This window comes from Pecten maximus, chromosome 17 (genome assembly GCF_902652985.1).
Source record: "Pecten maximus chromosome 17, xPecMax1.1, whole genome shotgun sequence".
Taxonomy (NCBI): Eukaryota; Metazoa; Mollusca; class Bivalvia; order Pectinida; family Pectinidae; genus Pecten; species Pecten maximus.
This window is the reverse complement of record NC_047031.1, coordinates 9,014,113-9,040,591: the sequence shown is the minus strand read 5'-3', so window position 1 is coordinate 9,040,591 and position 26,479 is coordinate 9,014,113. Positions and strand designations below refer to the sequence as shown.

At 35.8% G+C, this 26,479-nt stretch overlaps 1 protein-coding gene across 13 annotated transcripts in view; it reads left to right on the top strand.

The window, feature by feature from the left end:
• Nucleotides 1-4,018: 4,018 nt before the first annotated feature.
• The window catches only part of LOC117315682 (nuclear-pore anchor-like), a 108,314-nt gene continuing 85,853 nt past the window's right edge, over nucleotides 4,019-26,479 (top strand). For 2 of the 13 annotated variants that reach the window (XR_004529743.1, XM_033869989.1), the window contains exons 1-11: nucleotides 4,884-5,281; nucleotides 6,584-6,915; nucleotides 10,905-10,979; nucleotides 11,955-11,999; nucleotides 13,006-13,089; nucleotides 13,364-13,560; nucleotides 14,119-14,142; nucleotides 20,562-20,647; nucleotides 21,206-21,306; nucleotides 25,221-25,400; nucleotides 25,802-25,822. Coding sequence is in view for 12 of the 13 variants with exons in the window: in XM_033869989.1 (XP_033725880.1) it covers nucleotides 6,766-6,915; nucleotides 10,905-10,979; nucleotides 11,955-11,999; nucleotides 13,006-13,089; nucleotides 13,364-13,560; nucleotides 14,119-14,142; nucleotides 20,562-20,647; nucleotides 21,206-21,306; nucleotides 25,221-25,400; nucleotides 25,802-25,822 (963 nt within the window). In the remaining variant the exon portion in view is untranslated. Of the gene's footprint in view, nucleotides 4,130-4,883; nucleotides 5,282-6,583; nucleotides 6,916-10,904; nucleotides 10,980-11,954; nucleotides 12,000-13,005; nucleotides 13,090-13,363; nucleotides 13,561-14,118; nucleotides 14,143-20,561; nucleotides 20,648-21,205; nucleotides 21,307-25,220; nucleotides 25,401-25,801; nucleotides 25,823-26,479 lie in introns of those variants that run through there. The other 11 variants (XM_033869986.1, XM_033869985.1, XM_033869987.1 and 8 more) reach the window with 9 other exon arrangements.

The following is a 26,479-nucleotide window of genomic DNA, read 5'->3' as shown; positions in this document are numbered from 1 at the left end:
TTCCTCCTCTTCTCGTATTCAAATTCAAACTATTCTTAATAGAGATCTTAAATCTCTTAATACTTGGGCCAAAACCTGGCTGGTCATTTTTAATCCTGATAAAACCGATGTACTTTTTATCTCGAATAGAAATGAAATAGATGAAATATTAGAGCTTGAATTTGACGGAAACATTTTAGACTTTACAGATAGCCATAAGCATTTGGGTGTTACTTTAAACTCTAGTGTAAAATGGGGGGATCATGTAGAAGCTATAAACACTTCTGTTATGAAGAAAATAAATGCTCTGAGAAAATTGAAATTTATACTAAGACGAGACGCTCTATTGAGAATTTACCTAACTTTTGTTTTACCAATCTTAGAGTATGCTTATGAATTGTGGGATGGGTGTACTAATTTAGAATCTGAAAAGTTAGAAAAAGCCCAACGCGAAGCGGGAAGAATTATCACGGGTCTTCCATCATATGCAAGTGTTTTCGCCTTACAATTTGAAACTGGTTTAGAAACTTTGTCTGCTAGAAGAAAGAGGAGAAAACTTCAACTTTTGCATAAGATGCATAACGATCAAACTCCAGAGTATCTTTCTTCTTTACTTCCCTCTACTGTTCAAGATAATGTTAGGTATCCATTGAGAAATGTAAATGATTATAGAATCCCATATTGTAGATTATCTTCAACTTCCTCTTCGTTCTTACCGTCTACGCTTCGTTGTTGGAACTCCCTTGAAAATTCTGTCAGATCGTCGGCTTCTCTTAGCATTTTCAAAAATTCTTTGAAACCTAGAAATCAGATTTCTCCTCCTCCTTTTTTTGGTATCGGTGACCGCAAAATTAACATTAGTCACACGAAGCTTAGGCACCAGTGTAGTTCTTTAAATTATGATTTATTTCGAGTGAACCTTGCGGAAACTCCGAGCTGCTCGTGTGGACATTTGTGTGAGAATGCCTATCACTTCTTCTTTGAGTGTGACCGTTACATTATTCAAAGAAACATTCTCTTTCAGAAGTTAAATGATTTAAATTTACATGTACCCTTAGATTTTGACTTTCTGTTATATGGTAATCAAGAAATGTCTTTTAATATTAATTCTGAAGTATTCTTATGTGTTCAACATTTCATAAAGGACAGTAACAGGTTTTAAGAAATCAATCGATTTATATTTTAAAGTAAAACGTGTATCCATTGTGTCTTAAATGAGAATGTTTATCCTTATTACTTGTTTGTTATATGCGTTATACGTTATTGAATGTATACCATTGTTGCTTGTGTTATTTCGTATTGCCCATCCATTAATTCTCTCTCTCTCTCTCTCTCTCTCTCTCTCTCTCTCTCTCTCTCTCTCTCTCTCTCTCTCTCTCTCTCTCTCTCTCTCTCCATCATTCTATAAAAATATATATCTATTATTCAATACTAAATATGTATTTTATAGCATTTTGTAATTATTTATATGTCATTGTATTAGGAGAAGGCGTTTATAAGTTGTAATAACTTGTGCCCAATCCTGTTGTAAATTTGTTACAATAAAATACGTTTAAACTAACTTAAAACATAAAAAGTACAAAGAAAATAAAACACATTGATATACATAAGACCGGCAATTTATATATATATAGGTAAAAGCACAAGGAAAGCTGTCTCAATGCTGTTGCTTATCATGATTTGTGACCAGTTTCATATATTTACTGATTTTTTTCATATGAAAGCATTACGGAATTTAATTATAATTCCTTACTAATATCAACAAAAATATATCCAAAATCACTTGACAAATACAATATTCTTGTTGACTCAGCATGGATTCCGACCAAAGAGTCTCTATGAAAAACTGCATAACAGTATCCAAACAAATATATGATAATTCTAGGCTTGTCTAAAGCATTCGACAAGGTGCTTTACTAGGTATACTGTTTTCTTACGAAACTAAACGCGGATTCACTATAACATAATTATCTTATCAGGGGCCTTCAGTTGGTGTGTCACAGGGCTCAGTTCTAGGCCCTCCGTTCTCTTTTTAATCGTTATCAACGATCTCTCATCTTCTGTTTCTTCTAAAACTAGACTCTTCGCTTATAAATGTATAATGTATCGTAATATCAACGTTCAGACGACACCCAACGGAGATAAGTTCAATCTGGATAAATATAAATCTCTTATCAGTCAACCATTCTAGATTACCTCTTAATCTTTTACGTTGTAAAAGGTCACATACTCGAAAATGAGCAATATTTGGTGATCATCTGGGAACACAACTTGAGCAATATATGAATTAATAATGAAAACACCAAATGTGCTGCATACAAGGCCTTTATTATAGACCCAACCTAGTATAAAGTTTGCCTCAGTATGACAACCACACACATAGCCCGAGTTTCCTCTGGCCCTGGTGTACCAGAAATGGTGTCAGGGCCAGAGGAAACTCTGGCTACCACACACAGAGAGGTTAACGGACAAGATATGTTCATTGTATAACAATAACAATCAAGACACACCATGTGTTAATTAATGACATGTTAGACGATATTGAGCTTAGTCACATGAAAATAGGAGAATTATTGATATAACCATGCTATCCCACTCCTCTCATCCCCGTCGGTACCAAGTTGTCCGTACTACCAGAGACGTATATACTGATTTACAAGTCTCTGGTACTACAAACACAACTTTTCTTTCCGTATAACATATACCCCGGAAATCTCTTCCACCAGATAGTGTATTAATTGCCTCATATATATAATGTATTACCCTTGTTTTCAACTCTATTTATTTCATATTATTATTATTTACTGTGTTATATGCGGTGGCCGAGTGGTTAAGTTGTCCCGACACTTTATCACTAGCCCTCCACCTCTGGGTTGCGAGTTCGAAACCTACGTGGGGCAGTTGCCAGGTACTGACCGTAGGCCGGTGGGTTTTCTCCGGGTACTCCGGCTTTCCTCCACCTCCAAAACCTGGCACGTCCTTAAATGACCCTGGCTGTTAATAGGACGTTAAACACAAAAACAAACAAACAGAATATATCACAATAATGTATATATCTTCGTGCCGTTGTATATAAATGTAGATTATCCCTATTCTTTTTATGTATTTTAATTCCTAATGATACACGTGTAAGAAGTGGGGCGTCCTCCGACTTTCAAATAACTGAAGCGACTGAAAAAGATTATAAGACTAGTACTGTCTTCTCTGTCCAGGTACACCCAGGGGGTCGTCATCAATAACCGAAGCAACTGAAAAATATGGTTACACTTGTCCAGGTACACCCAGGGGGGTCTATGACTGCAAATAGCTAGACACTTAATAAGTGTTTACCCAGACAGACACGTGGCATCACCAGGTAGCTACATGACCGATGTGTAAATATAAGCAGTAATTTTTAAGTTTAGACAGCTGACAATGGCCACTTAGATACTTTATGCCAGAGATCTATATACTTAGTATATAATTAAGTCTCTGTTTATGCTAAACTGCGCTACTAATTCAGCTCTCCTGATTTCACAACCATGTATCCAGATGGATTTAAACATTTGATGGATAAATTCAATTTTCTGTCTTTCTTTGAAACACGATACAATGGAACCATTTTTGATATCATGGTTTTCGGTATCATTAAAGGAACATGTTTGCAAGAAACTGTACCTCAATGCGCAAACTTGTTTATATAGTCTAGAATGTAATATGCAAGTTTTATTGAAAAATATACCATTACAAAATACCATACATTTTTTTTCAATATTAACCTTCAATTCCCACTGTTCAGAGTGTTCGCTAAAAAATAGCAAGCTTAATATTTTGTAACTTATTAGGGATATCAAAAAATGATAAAGTGCAGAAGGAAAAAAGTTAAATATTTTGGATGTCAGTTTCATGCTTGCTACTGAGGCATTCTATGCGTTTAATATTGTTTTCAAACACAATCCTCATCACGTACCGTTTAGGTGTTACAAACTCACAATGAACACAAATACATTTATAATTATTGTACCTATACATTGGAATCTACTAACATTTTATGTTTTATACATGTAGTATGAGTTTTGATAAATCAAAGTGAACTTGAAACAGTCATGAATTCATCCATTGTAGCGAAGAATGAGTGTCGATATGGTCTATGGAACAAGCTATCAATCAGGTAAATAACAAGTTTTACAATAATGTATATAATATGAAATTACATGTAACTTAAATTGGAAGTAATCATATATAAAATAAAAATAAATAAAACGAAAATACCTGCTGTTCAATGTTCTGACAATGGAGAAACGGATATAGGCAATGTTTCAAATACATTAAATTTACATATTATAAAATTACACAAATTACAATAAAAATACATTTTTAAATACAATTACATTGTAACATAAATGCTGGAAGAATCATAGACCTACATATGTACGTCCCTGGAAGAATGTACATTGTTATTTATTTTATTGTGAACAATATGGTTTTAAACACGCCCCTTAATTTGGAAGCATGGACCCCCCTAGCCTATGAGTGTGTCTGTAAGCACATCGGTGGATGTGAATTTTCGTGCGATCATGTTTCTGCTCAAGAATAGAATTTGTATTCCAGATTTCATGTATTTTTCTCAAAGTCAATATACGTGTACTTTCCCTATACTGAAGAGCTATTTTTTCTAGCCAACAGTAAGAGGAAAATGTCATTTTCTGATTTAAATACATGTATTGCTCTCACCCAGTACGGGTTCCAGATCAAAGCTTTCAAAGTGATTGGTAAACTTACATATATGCATTTAAACAGCTTCTGTAAGGGTTTGATTAAAAATGAACGATATTTTTCTAAACATAGCAGTTTACCATTTGAAAAATAGTAACAATTCATTTTTTTTTCCTTTTAAAATTTTAGATTTGTCTTCACCGCTCACGGAGATACATGTAATAGGCCTAGTATAGATGAGGGGAGACAACTCTTCAAGTCTTGCACTGAGCTGATCGAGATCAATGCTCTTTGAACGCTTCAGTAATCCCAGTGACGAAGAACAATGTCGTGTTTTTAAACTGATTTTATCTCATAGATAACATACAAAAACATGAGGTGACATATCGATGAAATGTTATTGATCAAAGTGAAACCAGAAACAATCGTCTAACAAGCACCTGCTGAAAAACGCGTGTATGTTGTTTGGCAACAAGATCACGTGATACAGCTACTTTTCCAAGATGGCGACTTTCATCGCTAGAAGAAAGTTGAACAACGAGTAAACAAATGACGGATTTTCACTGTCTGCGATCATTTGGAGATTAATTAAACAAGAGGCGAACGGGTATGTGAGGCCAGTGACTGTATAGATGTTTACAGATGACAAATTGTCACAGATTGGTTTACTTTCGCTCGTGAGAGTTTATCAATTAGAACCTGTTGATCGATCAAACTTTTCAGAATCATAATTACTGTACATGATGCTCAGGTATATGTCACCTCGCCAGTCTTTGATTTCGTGAATGTGATGACGTATGTAATATTTAATGTCACAATGAATGTAATATTTATATTGTTCAGCATTTAAACTGTTCTATATCTCCAAACACATCAGCCGAATTGTTTAATTACAGTAAGACATTTAAAACTGCACTATTAGGATGCCCTGAAAATGAAGCCATGCTATATCACACGAGAAAACCATGCAATGAGATGATTCTATCACTGTAAGAAATAAAATAATTTATCGGAACTTCTGTCAAATAAAATAATAAAAGTGAACTTATCATTATTTCATGTACAGAATGTTTGGGATGATATATCACTAGTAATAATATTAATAAAAAAAATTAGGACATCATCTACAGTTATCCTATTATCAATACTGTAATAGGGGAGTAAAAATGGTGTCAATCATATTATCAGTTCTGTAATGGGGGGGGGGGGGGGGGGGGGGGGGGGGGGGGTAAATCCTATTATCAATTCTGTAATAGGGGAGTAAAAATGGTGTCAATCCTATTATCAGTTTGGTGTCAATCATATTATCAGTTCTGTAATGGGGGGGGGGGGGGGGGGGGGGGGGGGGGTAAATCCTATTATCAATTCTGTAATAGGGGAGTAAAAATGGTGTTCAATCCTATTATCAGTTCTGGGGAGTAAAATGGTGTTAATCCTATTATAAGTTTTGTAATAGGAGAGTAAAAATGCATGGTGTCAATCCTATTATCAGTTCTGGGGAGTAAAATGGTGTTAATCCTATTATAAGTTTTGTAATAGGAGAGTAAAAATGGTGTTAATTGATTTAATTGAAAGAGCACCTGATGCAACCACATCACATATGTCTATAATTATATTATACTTGATTAGGTCACTATGACCTACATTTCGTTGTGTCATAGGTTGTGGTTTAATTTCATAATGACAGAGTCATCAAACATTATGTGTAAATATTGTCTAGATATGAGTAGAATCATAAATATATCATGCTCCACATTCCACTGGTACAGATTAAGCAATCCGTTATGATTAACAAAAAATTCTGATGACACCTCTCAAAACATGTCACACTGTTGATTGCTATACTTGATTTTAGTGAAAAACATGTCAATTTTTAAGAATTTTTTTTTCTCTTTTTTTTTCACATCAGATTACCTTCATAGATTTTTGGTGACATTCTTCATGACATGGCCTAAAATTTAGGGCCTAAGGAGTGGGTCCAAAGACTTCCAGGCCTCAGGAGTGGGCCTCTATAGACTTACTGGCCTCAGGAAGAGGTCCTCGGACTTACGGGCCTCAGGCCGATGACATCTTGATATACCAGGAGCCAATATGATGAATTACGTGGGCAGTATCTCTATCCTCGATCGGGGGGATGCTCCCGCCCAGGCCATCATCGACAAAAATGCTCGATCGCTGGCTCAGCGGGTCGCAGATGAGACGAGGGATGAACTCGAGAAGGTGATGACCCGGGTGGACAACGTAAGTATTTTGATGACAGCAATTTCAGTATCTTCATATTTTTATCGATGTTCCTTGTAAACAGTTTTTAAACAGTATGTATCATACCAGGTGATACTGTGGTGTCCAATGTACAGGTATATGTATGTCATTGTATACATATGTCCTTGTCCTCAAGTGTTCGGCCAATGTATCAATACCGGCAGGTGTGGAGAGCAGCCTCTCCTCAAGGTATCCATCTTGAAGAAAGTCTCTGGTCAAAGCATTTATAGACTGCTTTATATATTGTATTTTATTTTTTGGTGTCAAAAAAATTAAATTGCAATGCCGGTTTTAAATTAGTGTTGGGAATTGCTTGAGATTTCAACATAGATGATTGGATAAAATCAGTTAGTATGAACCGACTGATTTTCGATTATTAATCGGTAAGTCTATCGTTACAAAATCCTTGAAAAATATTACCTTTTTCTCTACTCCGGGATTGAATATGTCTATTTTCTCTGAAGTAGAGTTTACGGCCATTTAGATTTTTTACTAGAGTAACTATGAGTAGTTTCTTATCTTTATTTTCCATCATACTATTTTAACGATTATTTCAACGATTAAAAAAAGATTATTTAAACATTATAATCTTAATGTTAAACAATTATCATGCATTAAATACAGTTAAATAACATGATTGATAAGAAGTTGGAGTTAAGATTAAAATGAAATAGAGCTTCAGTTCTCTCTTTAGTGAAAATGAAAGTAGAACTTGCACTCCAAGTTTTGAAAACAATCATCGCTGTTGACATCTCATAATCATCAATCATCGGAAATCGGTCGCCTTTCTGATTAGATATCGATTATAATCAATAATTGGGACAAAACTATGGTAAATAATACAAAATGTTCACTTTAAACTCCTTACACCTGACAATTTGAGAATCAAGAAAATGAGATTGGAATTCTCCCAAGTATCTGACTGTGGAATTTAGATTCAAGTTTTGTCGTTTTTCCTCAGTAGCTGACAGTGGAATTAGATTCAAGTTGATGTCGTTTTCCCCCCAGTAGCTGACAGTTGAATTAGATTCAAGTTCTGTTGTTTTCCCACAGTAGCTGACAGTAGAATTAGATTCAAGTTCTGTCGTTTTCCGCCAGTAGCTGACTGTGGAATTAGATTCAAGTTCTGTCGTTTTCCCTCAGTAACTGAGAGTGGAATTAGATTCAAGTTCTGTCATTTTCCCCCAGTATCTGGCTGTGGAATTAGATTCAAGTTCTGTTGTTTTCTGACTCATGTGGAATTATATTCAAGTTGATGTTGTTTTCTCCTAGTATCTGACAGATGACTTTTGACCCAAACATCAGTGTTATGACATATTTCACAGATTCCATTTAGAGACTTGAGACTGTCCAAAATACAAACCATTTAATCTCTGCCCTAGCTTGTGTATAAAGATAACATCAATTTAAACATTGAGCTTACTCTCTAGTACAGACACAATAGGCTAGCAAACACCGACATTTAAATGGCCAAGTCCGTGTTGACAAAAACCAGTAAATCCACCCAAAAGGAATTAATCTTATATAGAGTGTATATTTAAATTAATGTTTAATTGAAATGGTTGATATTTTAAGTGGAGCTGCTCCATTACACACGGAGAATAGTGTGTACAATATTATCCTTAATAGGCTTTCCTGATTAACATTGCAGACTTAAGTCTTGGTAGTGTACAGGGTAGTTTCTTTAAATACAAATCAGTCAACTGCATGGTCACTGCTTTCGGTAAAATGGATTTTAAATGGCTACAAATTATAAACAACAAAATAAAATTGTTCAGAACTTTCCGAAATTCATATCCAGAGTAATATTTTTTTTTCATTCTTTAAAAACACGGACATAACTTTAAATTACATAAAGGAATCTCACGATTAGATATCAGAAAATATTCATTCAAGCAGGGAATTGTGGATATGTGGAATAGTCTTCCATTTGATGTTGTAAATGCCAAATCAATTAAACAATTCGAATATACACTTGATGAACATTGGAAAAATCAGCCACAAACGTACTGTTTCAAAGAGAAAATCAAGCTGTGAACTGAACAATTATTTATTATTTCAATAACTTTATTACGAGCTGACAATCAAAGGATGTAAATCCTGTACATATTTTATGTATGTTGTCAGAATACATCTATGTATTTATGTATAAAAACAGGAAGCATAATGATGGCAGGAAAGAAATATGTTTAAAAGTGTAAAATAGACAAAAATATCAACATCAACAATCCCCGCCGGAAAACAATTTTTGAGCTACAAACTGGATACAGTCTTGGTACCTGTCTAAATTGACCACTGTCTAAATTGAGTCCTCTGTCTTTGAAATTCACTCTCACCATCCGCTCGCCTTTGTCAACCCAGCAGTCCATTGTAGGATATGTTTCTTATATGATTTCAAATATTGCTTTAGATCCAAATGTTTAGGTACGCATAAACTTGTCAGCCTGTCCTTTCAAATTGATAGCTATAGATAGGGTGGTCGGTTGGCACAGTGGTAGCACACTTGCCTTTAACCTAGGCGGCCGGGGTTCGATTCCCCTATCGGACATGAAAAGGTATGGGTTCACTCCCCTGACCTTGTGGGTTTTCCCCGGATACTTTGGTTTCCTCCCACAGAAAGATCCTTTTTGCGCTTCCATCCAGGCCAATAACGATTAATAGAAGTTGTGTTTAATTTTGCTTTGCAATTGTTGTAAAATAAAGTTTACATTTGTGTATTGATAAGATGGTAAGCAATACAAACCAAACCTCCCACTTTGAGGTCTAGACATTTAAAACATCACATCCATGTTGACCTTGACATCAGTCACTGAAATAAAGGTTTTTGAAGCATAATTATGTTTCAAGTATAGACTCGGTGCATCACCAATAGGAACTCTTCAACTACCAAATAAGGATACAATGTGCCCCCCGACCTTTGACCTTGACCTCAACTGATGCATATCATTTTAATATGTAATGAATGTCAAAGGCATATTGCCTTAAATGGCTGAGTTATTTGTCAGAATTTGTTACAGACTCTTCAGTTACTGCGTGGGTGACATGTTGGTTTTTGGTATATTTGATGATAATTTGATACAGTAATATATGGTATACTTTGGTCTATTTACAGATTTATGAGTGGTATGATTAGTAATATATGCATGGTATATTTTGGTATATTTGATGATTTTTTGATCAGTAATATATGGTATATTTTGGTATATTTGACGATCATTGATCGGTAATATATGATATATTTTGGTATATTTGACGATCATTGATCGGTAATATATGGTATATTTTGGTATATTTCCAGATTTATGAGTTGTACATGTATGATACAGTAGTATATGGTATACTTTGGTATATTTCCAGATTTATGAGTTGTATGATCGGTAATATATGGTATACTTTGGTATATTTGATGATAATTTGACACGGTAATATGTGGTATATTTTGGTATATTTCCAGATTTATCCGTCGTATGATCGGTAATATGTGGTATATTTTGGTATATTTCCAGATTTATCCGTCGTATGATCGGTAATATATGGTATACTTTGGTATATTTGATGATAATTTGACACGGTAATATATGGTATACTTTGGTATATTTCCAGATTTATCCGTCGTATGATCGGTAATATGTGGTATATTTTGGTATATTTCCAGATTTATCCGTCGTATGATCAGTAATATATGGTATATTTTGGTATATTTCCAGATTTATGAGTTGTATGATCAGTAATATGTGGTATATTTTGGTATATTTCCAGATTTATCCGTCGTATGATCAGTAATATATGGTATATTTTGGTATATTTCCAGATTTATGAGTTGTATGATCAGTAATATGTGGTATATTTTGGTATATTTCCAGATTTATCCGTCGTATGATCAGTAATATATGGTATATATTTGGTATATTTCCAGATTTATCCGTCGTATGATCGCTAATATATGGTATATTTTGGTATATTTCCAGATTTATGAGTCCTATGAGACTAGTACCCAGGCTCTGATGGAGACACAGTCTACCCTGGAGTACGTTGAGGACATAGTAAGTTATAGGAGCCCCCCTGCTGTGGTTCCCCAGTATTCTCCTGATCCTTCTACAATGACTTACTTTAGAATGGCCCTTAAATTCTCTCCCATTCTGTGTTTCCCATATTCCACTACAACTATTTTCTTGCAGTCTCTTTTCTCTAATCCTACAATTTCCTTTATTATTTCTCAAATCTTCTAAATCTCCCTTCCTTCTTCTCAACCTTTCCGTTTCCCCTTCTTTCTCCCTTCCTTCTTCTCAACCTTTCCGTTCCCCCTCTTTCTCTCTTCCTTCTTCTCAACCTTTCAGCCTCTTCTTTCTCCCTTCCTTCTTCTCTACCTTTCAATCTCTCTCTCTTTCTCCCTTCCTCCTTCTCAACCTTTCCGTTCCCCCTCTTTCTCCCTTCCTTCTTCTCAACCTTTCAGCCTCTTCTTTCTCCCTTCCTCCTTCTCAACCTTTCCGTTTCCCCCTCTTTCTCCCTTCCTTCTTCTCAACCTTTCCGTTCCCCCCTCTTTCTCCCTTCCTTCTTCTCTACCTTTCAATCTCTCTCTCTTTCTCCCTTCCTCCTTCTCAACCTTTCCGTTTCCCCCTCTTTCTCCCTTCCTTCTTCTCAACCTTTCCGTTCCCCCCTCTTTCTCCCTTCCTTCTTCTCTACCTTTCCGTTCCCCCTCTTTCTCTCTTCCTTCTTCTCAACCTTTCAGCCTCTTCTTTCTCCCTTCCTTCTTCTCTACCTTTCAATCTCTCTCTCTTTCTCCCTTCCTTCTTCTCAACCTTTCAGTCTATCCCCTTGATGTGTGAATTTTCTGATATTTATGTACTAATAGTTCAAGCACATATTGTAAATTAAATGCGTAGAACCTACTGTATTTGTTAGTGTAGAAGAGAAATCTCCCCAATACTGTCCAACTCTGTGTCTGAGTTCATTGGTTTTACGGGGTACTCTTATGGGGTACTCTTATACAAAATACAAAATTCTGTTTTACATTTCAGGCTGAACTCGAGGCCCTTATCAAGGACCAGATCAAGAAAAAAAAGGTAGGTTATCAATTCTTTGTATGTTACACTCTGACTTATCTAAAATTACTGTCATTACCTCCATAGTGCAGAAAAGGTACACTGAAAACTGTTCATCTTCCATGGTGGTATGTCTATAGAGCAATGATCTCAGGTGATATTTACCAGGTTAGGCATTAAGTGACATTCACATCCATGGTGATCAAATAGTGCCATTGGTCGGCCAGATCTGGTGCTGGCCCTGTCAAATTTTGCCTTGGTTTGGGTCTTGTGATGGACCTGTGGACTGGCCCCTTGGTCTGGGCCTGGTGATGGCCCTGTGGACTGGCCCCTTGTTCTGGGCCTGGTGATGGCCCTGTGGATTTCCCGCTTTGCCCCTTGGAATCCTTCACCCTGTAACAATATGTAAAATTGCTTGGCATGAAAAGAGGACACTTTCTTGCCATTAAAATTTATTTCTGGTTCTGACTCTGGTGCTGGCTTTGTGGACATTATAGTCCCTGGGTGATATCTCTGAAATAGTCAACTTGTCCACCAATTCCATAATTTTATAAACCATTGCTGGGCATGAAGGAAGACACACAATCTTGCTATAAGGGATGGAACCAAATGAGTCTGATCTGAGGTTTGCCCTAGCATGGAAATGGTAAAATTCTCCACTTGATAACAATACATACTGTAAACATTGAAATTTACGGGAGGGGGAAATCTACGCTAATTACGTGGAGTCCTTTTGTTCGCGAAAATTTCCCCCACGCATATTATTTTGATATCAATTTGCGTAATCTTGAACTACAAGCGAAAGTGGGTCGATCGCGAAAATTACCCCACACGCATAGTTTACATATTGAAATCGCGTCAAAATTCCCCCCCCGCGAAAACAATCCCGTTTACAGTATGTACATTTTGTATTTGCTAGTATGAAGAATCACACACAAGTATGTCCAGTGTCTATTTATGGGATGTACTGTCATCAAATTTATTTACGGTTTAGAATTCTTTTATTGTATTGGACGTTCTGTTACAGTACCAGCAACAAGTCACGATCTTCATCGTCGGGTATGAAAATGTGTGTGGACAGAAGCTACGACTGCTTCAGCAGGTTAACGAGGTAATTTGACTTTGTACAGATTAATCATCATCAGCTGAGATCTCTTCATGTCAGGTTTTACCACCTGTATATATATAAACACTGAAAATTGTTAGAACATTCCTGCCATTCAAACTTGTCATAAAAATGTTTTATTTCTAATTTTATCATATTTTGTAAAGAGCCTGTTAAGTTCCAAAGCCTTACCAGGTTTGCGTATGTTAATAAATGACAAAGTTTCATTTAACTTTATGAAATATTTAAAGAAGTAACATTAACGATTTGTATTTCCCAGTTTTTTATGGACAATTCCAAGAGCTACGAGGAAGAAGATTGGTATCCTAAGACTCCGGATATTGACCTTGACGACTGTAGCAGTAAGATTGAAGAGTCCCTCTCCACAGCGAAGGAACTGACGGAGAAAATATCTACAATCAACGCAGACATGGTAGAATGGCTGACGACATACGCTATCAACAAGGCGTCGACGAAGTGAGTCATGATACAGTTTAAAAAATCGGATCTTATTTGAAAATTTTGTTGGAAATTGTATTTTTAGCTTAGGATTAGAAATTGCTTGTAAACATTATGTCAGTAACATTGCTAGATTTTGTTTGCTTTTAGAAAATAGAATATTTGGCTAGTTACGACTGTATTGAAGTTTTTTATACTTAAACGCATCTTCACGGTTATATATTTCTACGGTAACAAAATGACCACACTTAACTGGTGTGAATTTCATTTTCTTTAGAAGTTGTATTAAAGTTTGAAAACTTCAATTTGTCACCATGTGTACAAATAAAAACATCACTGAATTACCAGATACAAAAACAGTTCATTGTAAACTGTAATTATCGATACATTTGTGTAGAGTTATATATATTAACACTTTATTGACCTGTGGTCTCATCAGATACGATGACACTACCACCTAGAAACCTAGAACCAAACCGTATATTTTCCTGGTAAATAAACATTACTTTATAAATACAGAATGTAGATGAAAGATTTTCTTCAAAATGATGTGGTTTTGATATCTTTTTCCTCAAGAACTCTGAATATGGTTGATAACAAGTAAGTCAAGGAGTGTGATGTGAATCTAATTGATGTTACTCTGCACATGTGTGTCAAAGGTGTTAAGTGAACTGTAATGTTAAAGGTCTACATGTTTTTCTGGATCTTTTAGAAAGAAAATCAAATCATTGCTGGGTAAATTTTCAGATTTTTACAAACATTTTTCAAACATATTTAAAACAATTTATTCATGTCAAAAACTGATTAAATTATTTTAGTTAACTGTACTGGTTATTTCACTTAGAAAATAAATTGGATTTAACCCATTGTAACAGTAACAAACAAAAAATGTATATTACTGATCAATATCATGATTGGTTAGATGCAATTATTTTTTATCAAAGCAAGGATATTTAAGATATTGAATAGGTAACCTAAAGGCCTTCTCAAATGAAAATAAAAAAAAAAAAAAAAAAAAAAATATTTGAACAAAATTTGATGTTAAACAAAAAAGGTGATTTCTTTCAAATTTGATTTTCTTATAAAAATTCCAGAATGAATATTGATGTTATGCTACTGTTATAAAATCTATTCTATGACTGACGCTTGGGTGTTGTTTCCACCAATAATCAGGGGTTGTCTCCAAGCACCGATGTTCAGAAATTTTACTTAAGAAATAATTAACGATGATTCGTGTATTGTTGCAGGATATACAACGAGGACGAGGATATTTTGCAATTAAATTAATAACGAAGGCCGCAGGCCTGAGTTATTAATTAAAATTGTAAAATATCCTCGTCCGAGTTGTATATCCTGCAACAATACACGAGTCAAAGTTGATTATTTCTATTCTACCATGTACTGTTTAGTTCTGAGATCTACCTCTTCCTAATAGAAAAACGGCAACGAAACCCCGGGAAATATGTCGCTACATGGCTGTTACAATTCACAAGAAACGATAAGGCGCGCGTGCTAATTGATATTCAAAAGCTGACGTCAATTCCAAGCCGTTTCGATAACTTCAGGGGATGTCGGCAAGCAATTCATGTAGAAATGCTCTCCAAAGGTTGCCTGTGGAAATTGACCTTACAACATATTGTTAAGCAAAGTCTGCTCTGGGTGGATAGAAATTAACAATCTGCTTAATTTCTCCATTGTAAAAAACACGGTCTCCGACGTTCAAACGTTTTGGCGCCGCCATGTTTGTTTACAAATGCACGATTTCGGAGGGGAAAGATTGTAACAGCCGTGACTCACGAGCGTGTATTATTGACACGAGCGTGTAATATTGGAAAATAATACATGGTTTTAAACCAATCAAAACTGTCGTTGCATAGCATACATGGTAGAATTAGCAATAAATAGTCGTAAAAAATTCTACATTGAAAAGTCAAACCCTCTTTCGAATTTTTATGCAAAGTGAAACATTTTCAAAAGTGCGAAAACTGAACGTCTGTTGGTAGAAATGATTTTATTCACTCAATATTTGGTTTGCTGTATTTCACTTCCTCTTTGTTACAGAGTTAATTCTTCAAGATCAAAGGTAAAGATAAAGGTCAAATTTTGAAAACTTTTCATCATTCGTCGGAACAAAGTTAAAACCAATTCATACAAAATACACCTAAAAAAGTACAATAGCTACATGTAATATATTGTATATTTGTTAAACAAAAAAAATTATGGGAAGTTCTAGATTTGACCTTGACCTTTGAATTGCATTAAGTGTGTGATATGGATGTGGATTTTTTTTTATCATTTCAGTTTCTGAGTTAAAATAATTTTCCTGTCTGTACCTCAGTATGATCTCAATTTTAAGGATGCTCTCGCCATGTATATAAATATATATAATATTATTTTTTCACAGATTGGTTTGTAAGGATGCATTCTTTGTCTTTTTTCCTCCAGACTTTCTGCCATTGCTATAGATTGACCACTTTTAGATGTGTCGTGTCTAAAGTTTGTTGATTAATCTTGTTTTGAATGATTTCAGAATGCTTCGTGACGTCCAACTTGCGATGATGTTACATTTTTTCTGTCTGTCAAAGCTTTTCTGTGACCTGGCATATACATCTCTTAAATAATTATTTCCGTCCTGAATGATATTATTGTTTCTGTTTTTTTTGTCTGCCCTTTGCCTCGTTAATTAATCATATTTAACTTTAATAATCGACAGAGTCAGCTGGGTAAGATTGTTGTGACAACGTTTGTCCATGTTAAGATGGAATTATTTTGTATTAGGATGAAAATCAACAGTTTTGGTGGATGATCCTAATATTTTGTTGTAAATTTTATCTCCAATAATATCGATTATAAACAAACATTATGCAGAAAAACAATGCATTTATTGATAAAGAATTTGTTTTGGTTTAATATCAGAATATTTGAAGGACTTTTGTCTCAGACCATATGACTTAATTATACATGTGTTTTGATTATTAATTTGTCATAAAATACAAATGAATTATAATTGGCATGAGTACCAATATTTCTTAATGAACTGGGGAAAATGCATCAATTATCTTCATCAACAAATTCAGGCTATCTAAACTGGGTGAAAGTAAATTTTATTAACTGTTTAGATCTCTCAAAGTTTTTGGTCTACATTTAGAAGGATTTTTCAGTTTTAGAATTTGTTTTACATCATAATTTATCAAATGATTTATTTACAACAGAGGTAATTTTGTGTCAGGAAAGAAGTTATTTCATAATGAATACCAGAAAATATTTTGACATGAACTTAACATAGTAATCAAACAATATGAATTTGTTTAAGGGGACACAACTCTTCATTCCCAAAAGGGATACTTGCATATTTTCACAAATATTCTGATATAAGCAGTTGATGATTTTTTTTCTGATTTTTGTTAAATTTTAACTTGTTTGTGTATGTTTGTAATTTCTGATTTGAGTTAAGGCAGTTTGAGAGTTTTTGTGTTTGAACTTATTTTGTACAAAAGGATGAGGTTAATTTTTGCCTGTAACAGATAATTAATGTAATTAATCAGGACTATTGTTTGTGTAGTATATTTACATGTCAGTGCTGTGTGTGGGTTTACTGTATTGATGCTGCAATTTGTCCAGGGGCCAACCCCAGCCTCCGACTTAAGGAGCACAACCTCTGACTCAGGTTGTCAGCACACAACCTCTGACTCAGGGGGTCAACACACAACATCTGACTTAGGGGGTCAACACACACCCTTGGACTTAGGGGGTCAACACACACCCTTGGACTCAGGAGGTCAACACACAACCTCTGACTTAGGAGGTCAACACACAACCTCTGACTCAGGGGGTCAACACACAACCTCTGACTCAGGGGGTCAACACACAACCTCTGACTCAGGAGGTCAACACACAACCTCTGACTCAGGGGGTCAACACACAACCTCTGACTCAGGGGGTCAACACACAACCTCTGACTCAGGGGGTCAACACACAACCTCTGACTCAGGGGGTCAACACACAACCTCTGACTCAGGAGGTCAACACACAACCTCTGACTCAGGGGGTCAACACACAACCTCTGACTCAGGGGGTCAACACACAACCTCTGACTCAGGGGGTCAACACACAACCTCTGACTCAGGGGGTCAACACACAACCTCTGACTCAGGGGGTCAACACACAACCTCTGACTCAGGAGGTCAACACACAACCTCTGACTCAGGTTGTCAGCACACAATCTCTGACTCAGGTTGTCAGCACACAACCTCTGACTCAGGTTGTCAGCACACAACCTCTGACTCAGGTTGTCAGCACACAATCTCTGACTCAGGTTGTCAGCACACAACCTCTGACTCAGGTTGTCAGCACACAACCTCTGACTCAGGTTGTCAGCACACAATCTCTGACTCAGGTTGTCAGCACACAACCTCTGACTCAGGTTGTCAGCACACAACCTCTGACTCAGGTTGTCAGCACACAACCTCTGACTCAGGTTGTCAGCACACAACCTCTGACTCAGGGGGTCAACACACAACCTCTGACTCAGGAGGTCAACACACAACCTCTGACTCAGGTTGTCAGCACACAATCTCTGACTCAGGTTGTCAGCACACAATCTCTGACTCAGGTTGTCAGCACACAACCTCTGACTCAGTTTGTCAGCACACAACCTCTGACTCAGGTTGTCAGCACACAACCTCTGACTCAGGGGGTAAACACACAATCTCTGACTCAGGTTGTCAGCACACAACCTCTGACTCAGGTTGTCAGCACACAACCTCTGACTCAGGTTGTCAGCACACAACCTCTGACTCAGGGGGTCAACACACAACCTCCGACTCAGGGGGTCAACACACAACCTCTGACTCAGGTTGTCAGCACACAACCTCTGACTCAGGGGGTCAGCACACAACCTCTGACTCAGGGGGTCAGCACACAACCTCTGACTCAGGGGTTCAACACACAACATCTGACTCAGGGGTTCAACACACAACATCTGACTCAGGGGGTCAACACACAACATCTGACTCAGGGGGTCAACACAACATCTGACTCAGGGGGTCAACACACAACCTCTGACTCAGGGGGTCAACACACAACCTCTGACTCAGGGGTTCAACACACAACATCTGACTCAGGGGGTCAACACAACCTCTGACTCAGGGGGTCAACACACAACCTCTGACTCAGGTTGTCAGCACACAACCTCTGACTCAGGGGGTAAACACACAATCTCTGACTCAGGTTGTCAGCACACAACCTCTGACTCAGGTTGTCAGCACACAACCTCTGACTCAGGTTGTCAGCACACAACCTCTGACTCAGGGGGTCAACACACAACCTATGACTCAGGGGGGTCAACACACAACCTCTGACTCAGGTTGTCAGCACACAACCTCTGACTCAGGGGGTCAACACACAACCTCTGACTCAGGGGGTCAACACACAACCTCTGACTCAGGGGGTCAACACACAACCTCTGACTCAGGGGGGTCAACACACAACCTATGACTCAGGGGGGTCAACACACAACCTCTGACTCAGGGGGTCAACACACAACCTCTGACTCAGGGGGTCAACACACAACCTCTGACTCAGGGGGTCAACACACAACCTCTGACTCAGGGGGTCAACACACAACCTCTGACTCAGGGGGGTCAACACACAACCTATGACTCAGGGGGGTCAACACACAACCTCTGACTCAGGGGGTCAACACACAACCTCTGACTCAGGGGGGTCAACACACAACCTCTGACTCAGGGGGTCAACACACAACCTCTGACTCAGGGGGTCAACACACAACCTCTGACTCAGGGGGTCAACACACAACCTCTGACTCAGGGGGGTCAACACACAACCTATGACTCAGGGGGGTCAACACACAACCTCTGACTCAGGGTGTCAACACAACCTCCGACTCTGGGGGTCAACACACAACCTCTGACTCAGGGGGTCAACACACAACCTCTGACTCAGGGGTCAACTCACAACCTCTGACTCAGGAGGTCAACTCACAACCTCTGACTCTGGGGTCAACACAACCTCAGACTCAGCAGGGGGTCAACACACAACCTCCGACTCAGGAGGTCAACACACAACCTCTGACTCAGTGGGTCAACACACAACCTCTGACTCGGGGCGCCACACACAACCTACGACTCAAGGGGTCAACACACAAACACCAAAGATTACCGCTTAAATTTTAATGTTTTTATCAGTATTTAATTTTCATTTTATAAAAAAATTTCACACTTTCTGATTGGCTAAAATAGCATCACATAATTCCCGATAGAAAGTCATATTGACCGACCATACAAACAATGCTGGTAAAATAGCTGGTGGACTTGGTGTTTCTGTAAAAAGATTATGAATTACCTCCCCTTGGTATTGCCATGCAAAGTCAAATAAGCAATAAATCTGAAACTTATTCCATTGTTTATGAGTGTACTGAATGTATTTTAATGCATAAATTTACTGTTTCGATTGTGTGGTGTTAACTGTTAAGATATGATTTAGTATTTACATATGCTTCATCTAGGAGTCTCTATCACTGCATATGTGTACGAGTATAACTTGTATTAATTGAATGTTTTAATCAAAATAGTCATTTTATCAAACTATCATAGCCTTTGGATTTCAGTCATACATAGATTTATTGACCTGAGTAATATGAAAAGCTTGAACTTTGCCTCGGTTAATATTTTTTCTTAGGTTAATAAAACAATTCATCAACCTTATCAAAAGTCTATAATTGTATGTTAAATTGATGGCATGTTTGTCTGGTTCAATCAAAAAAGAAGTGGTTAGAGTGCTTTTGAAATATGTATATATTCTTTAAAATTAATGAATAATTATTATTTAGTCTTTTTTGAAGTGAACTGAGCTCTGAGTAAATACCAAAAACAAGGAAATGTTGATTGAGGTCAAAATTAAGACTTGGAAAAGTTTAGAAAAGACAAGGAAAAATGTGTACATGTTAAAATCTTCTTGTCATTGTGAAAATAATATTTTGAATGTTTTTCTTTCTTCAGGAGCAAAAAGAAGCTTGAATCGGCATTGTCAAAGGCGAAGGATGACGTGAAGGCCATCACAGAACAATTGAAGTCAGCACTTTTAGGTAAGGCCGCGGGGTGGCCTCCGAAATACCAAAAATATCAACTGTATAAAAAAAGATCATTCCCTTAAAGAAATGAAATTTAGACATACATGTAGATTTCATGTTTTGAATGTACATTATATAAACATTATAAGCAAAGCAGTTTCCAGATAAAAAATATCCAGAAAAGTTGATATATTTCAATTAACAACGAATTCCATTTTATCTCAATGAACTTTTCTGCCAGGGCAGACAAAAACCAAATATATGTTTATTTTGGCCAAAGAAAGGTCTCCCCCCCCCCCCCCCCCCCCCCCCCCCCCCCCCCCCCCCCCACTCCCCCCTTCTAGGGGTTGATTACAAGACAAGAAAAAAAGATGAAAAAAATGGTCAAATTAAATCTAAGTAGCAAAACAAAAGTATCTAGGTTTTTCAAGACTGTCTTAATTGAGATATCCACGCAGATTTTCAGTTTTGACTGGTATGTTTATATAGTGTAATCACAAACATTGTCATTGACACCACGCCCTATTTCTACACAATGTTTAGAAATCAAGGGAGATGTTGTTTATATTACAGCTAATGAGGAAAAGGATGACCTCATACAAACCTACCTTAAACAGTTAGAAGGGAAGACTTTGGAGGCTCAGAAGTTCAAGGCCGCGGCTGAAGTAGCCAAGGTAACAGACCCGTTTCCATGACTACAACCTCAGTTGTTATGTAAATTATTATCTTTTTTTCAGGATATTTCTTTTTTTCAATACAAAATTGTTTCTTTTGCGGGATTAAGGTAGAAATAATATTCAATCAATGTCTATCATAACAGAAGTTTACAAATACAGAAATGAGATGAACAAGGTAGACATCTTAAAAGTTTTATACCCAGAATCTAATACCTGCAACTTTTACCTGTAAGATATGAACTCATGATTTTTACCTTAATTTTAACCTTTCTTGATTGGATGCTTTAAATATTTAAAGAGTTGAATGGGTTAAATACGTTGTAATCTCTCTAGATTAATTTTTAATTGGAACTTTTCTTGTACGGCATATCTCTTAAAAAGTTAAATGCAATTATGAAGTATTGATGGATCTATAGAGAATTTTTGTAGTATACAGATTACAACAAGTATCAATGAATATATAGGAGAATTTTTGTAGTATACAGATCTTAAGAAGTATTGATGGATCTATACGAGAATTTTTGTAGTATTCAGATAATGAGTTGGATCTATTCTGCCCTGTCTCGCTAGTCACAGATATGACACTAATCCTGAGTAGAGAGCTTCTGGTGCTTGGGGCTACCTGCTTTATAACATAGAGTTATTTCCCTTTGTACTAATACAAACTGAATCTATTTCAGGTGGTTCGTACCATATATATCCTGCAGACTTTTTATCACAGTTATCCAAATAAACATGTGAAATTGCTATTTTTAAGGCCAAGCTAAAGCAATAATTGTTTCAGGATATACTGAACACTCTACATATGGTAATATTATATAAAACAATATTTTGATACATGGTTTGTACAGGTGATGAAAAGTGGTGGAATTTTGGAGTCAGTGCTGAAATTTGTTTACAAGTTCTTGAAAGTACTGGAATTCATACTTACTTGCTGTAAATATGCTGTTTTAGATTCCTTAAAAATGAGTTATGTATCATTTAAGTTAAAATGAAAATATTTTGATCATCAACATTATTTACTTTAATTTTTCGATAATTTCTTAATTTTTGCATTTGGTTATTTATTACAAGTGCAGACTTTCAATCTCTTTATTTAGACAACACACTTTTGTTATTGTTATCAAGTTAAAAAACAAAAATTACTCCTATTCCCTACAATTTTAAGTTTGCATAAAAAAGTACCGGAAAAATTGAAAAGAATGCTGTAAAATTGCTTGAATTTTGGTTTGAAAAACCTGTACGAACTTTGAAATGGAAAAAATCTTGATTTACAGGGGATGTACATGTGGAAGTCACACTTCAATTCATTGGTTCTTGTGATCTCTTGTTTTGGTACAGTTTCAAGTATCACTGATGGAGGTTTCTGATGGTGGCTTTCTTGTCAGTAAATGTAATAAAATTATTTTATTTTTTTTTTGATTAAATACTTAGCAAACTTTCTCGAGTAATCCTCTTATATTTTGAGACCTGAAACAACACTTTGCTTTAGTTTGGCCTTCTGCTTCGTATGCTGGTGGAGGGTGGTAATTATGTAATAGTAATAATGATCTAATAATTAGGAACCTTGTTAGTCTGGATTGTAATAAACCCTAAATATATACAATAAGGATTTATCACGGTCATTTTCGGTCACTCTACAGTTATGGCTTTATAATGATAGATTTAAGTTGAATAGAGGCTGACAGAGATAGTACTAAAAGTATAATGATGTTTCAAAATGAAACAATTTTACTCAAAATTGCAGTACTAAAAGTATAATGATGTTTCAAAATGAAACAATTTTACTCAAAATTGCAGTACAGCTAATTTACAAACTGCAAATATTGAATGTTAATATGTAAAAACATTAAACAATAAAATCGAATCTGGACACATTGATTTAGTGGTAACATGAGATTTTTTAGCCCACCGTCATCAGATGGTGGGCTATTCAAATCGCCCTGCGTCCGTGGTCCGTCCGTCCGTCCGTCCCTCCGTCCGTAAACAATTCTTGTTATCGCTATTTCTAAGAAAGTACTGAAGGGATCTTTCTCAAATTTCATATGTAGGTTCCCCTTGGTGCCTAGTTATGCATATTGCGTTTGAGACCAATCAGAAAACAACATGGCCGACAGGCAGCCATCTTGGATTTTGACAATTGAAGTTTGTTATCGCTATTTCTGAGAATGTACTAAAGGGATCTTTCTGAAATTTCATATGTAGGTTCCCCTTGGTGCCTTGTTATGCATATTGCGATTTGAGACCAATCCGAAAACAACATGGCCGACAGGCAGCCATCTTGGATTTTGACAATTGAAGTTTGTTATCACTATTTCTGGGAATGTACTGAATGGATCTTTCTGAAATTTCATATGTAAGTTTCCCTTGGTGCCTAGTTATGCATATTGCGTTTTGAGACCAATCCGAAAACAACATGGCCGACAGGCAGCCATCTTGAATTTTGACAATTGAAGTTTGTTATCACTATTTCTGAGAAAGTGTATAAGGGATCTTTTTGAAATTTCATATGTAGGTTTCCCTTGGTGCCTAGTTATGCATATTGCGTTTTGAGACCAATCGGATAACAACATGGCCGACAGGCAGCCATCTTGGATTTTGACAATTGAAGTTTGTTATCGCTATTTCTGAGAAAGTACTGAAGGGATCTTTCTCAAATTTCATATGAAGGTTCCCTTTGGTGCCTAGTTATGCATATTGCGTTTTGAGACCAATCTGAAAACAACATGGCCGACAGGCAGCCATCTTGGATTTTGACAATTGAAGTTTGTTATCACTATTTCTGAGAAAGTACTGAAGGGATCTTTCTCAAATTTCATAAGTAGGTTCCCCTTAATTGGTCCCTTGTGCTGCATTTTTGGACCAGTCTGTCCTGAAAACAACCTGGCAAACAGGCAGCCATCGTTAAATCTCAAATTTCTTATATAGCTAGGATTCCCTTGTTTGAAAAGTACTGGAGGGATGTCTCAATTTGCACAGATTAGTAAAATGAAGGGAAAAGTAGAGAAAAGATCAATCTGACATGGAACCTATGAAGATCATTCAATGGTGGGCGCCAAGATCCCTCTGGGATCTCTTGTTTTTTTTTAATTTCACAATAGTTTTGTACAGGTTTGATTTAATCTGTGGTTCTGGAACTCTGAACAATTTACATACTGTTTAATCTACTACTATGCCGAAATTTATATACAGAAATGATTGTCAATAACTTATCAATTCACAAATTTAGTTTTACTTTTACAACTTTACAACAAAATTTATATTCTTATTGAGTCCAGACTAACAAAGTTCTCATACATTAATCCTCAAATCAGACCCTGACAATTTTCTGAAAGTGTGGGAGAAATTAAATGATTTTAAAACAAGGTATGGCTGTTTTTCTCTTGTTGTTATGACTGGAGAAAGTGGCGTACTGAGAGGTTGATAGGTACAGTGTTATGAGGGACACAGATGATATTGTCTGGTTATTTTACTGGACTGAAAATCTACCGCTAGAGAACTGTTCTGTGTGTATAACATAATAAAGTCAATCAATAACAAAACGACAAAAAAAAAAAAAAATGAAATACAAAAAAACAATAAAAAACAAAACAAAAAACAAAGTTAAAAAAAAAACAAATTTAATGAGACAAATTTTATCTGGAATTTTTTTTTTTTTGGTGAAGTTCTTGATTTTTTGTAGGGTATGTTAGTTATTTTTATGTTATCTAAATTGAGTCATTACAGATAATCAAAAAAATTTTGAAAACTTAAAAACTGAAAAATTCATTTCATTTTAGAGAATCTCTCTTGTTGGTTTAGATTTACTATGACTATACACACAATACTTTTCCCAGGTTCTGCTTTATATATATGCATGTGCGGGGCCAAATCTATATTTAGCTAGTTCCACTCACGATATATACTAACAGAAAAACGTACAAGGGTTGGAGGCCAAAGAACTCGTCTATCAAGATGAGATTGAAAAGCGAACCAGTGCCATGAAAAAACTGCAAGAAGATCTACGTAAAATTGAAATGGACGCTAGCCAGTCTAGGTTCCTATCGGAACTGAACTCAAACCGTCTGAAAAACAAGGACAGCGAAACATCGGTGAGTATTTTTTCTTTGTTCGGAAGATCTGTGAAAACTTAATCAAAATAAATTTTCATGATTTGATTTTAGATAATTTTTTAAGAACTTTGTTCTTGATTTAAACAATTCATTGTCAAAGGTCATAAGGATGGTAAAGGTCAAGGTCATAAGTAATGTCATTAAATTTTTTTTACGTTTTTGGTGTTATTGTGTTTACATTGTAAGGCGTGATATTGTATAAAAATTAATTCTTTGCAATGGCTAAATTTCAACAGAAATGTTTAATTAAAAAAAACTTAGTGGGTACGGAAGACTTTGTATAAACAGAAAAGACAATATTTGTGTCATTTAGATAAATAAAAAAATATTAATGAAGAAAATGGCACAGAATATTTATTATACATTATATTGATTTCAAGGAATTTGAAGCATTACAAGAGGTAAGAATAGGTATATTGTTGCCATAGTAACAGACATCTAGGCTTACAGCTACATCTACTACAGTAATTAATATATGTTCTAATATAGTATCAGGTTTAAATAATGAGCTTAATTAATCAATTAATTAGTAATTGATAAATTTTGTTAATAAAAGTATAAGTTCTAAGCAAATGATTTTATATTTATCCCTAATTTCTTCTTCATTAAAAAGATCTTTATACAAATTTAAGTTTATTTCTTCCAAGAAGTGAAATGTGATTACATAACTCAAACTTTTTGGTTTGTTAAAAAATCTGTGGTATTTTTCAAATTTGGTATTTGGAAAAGTTGTTAATAAATAAAACACAATTTTCAAAATCACTTATGGACTACTTCATATTTGAATGTGAAAACTCCTGTTTAAAAACAGTAACACAAATATATACTAGTACATGTATACAAGCTTATAGGTATGATATATATACAAAATGTACTCCATTTGAGAGAATATTTTATTACATTAAGAAACATGTTTACAATTCCTTGTACATTTTTTGTATTTCTCAGAAGTAGGTTGCTTTGTGAACTTAAATATTTTTTGGCAATATGGTTTTCTAAATAAAATTTCTATCAAAATAGATATGTGATTAATTTTCCTTAGTTTTAACTTAAAGATG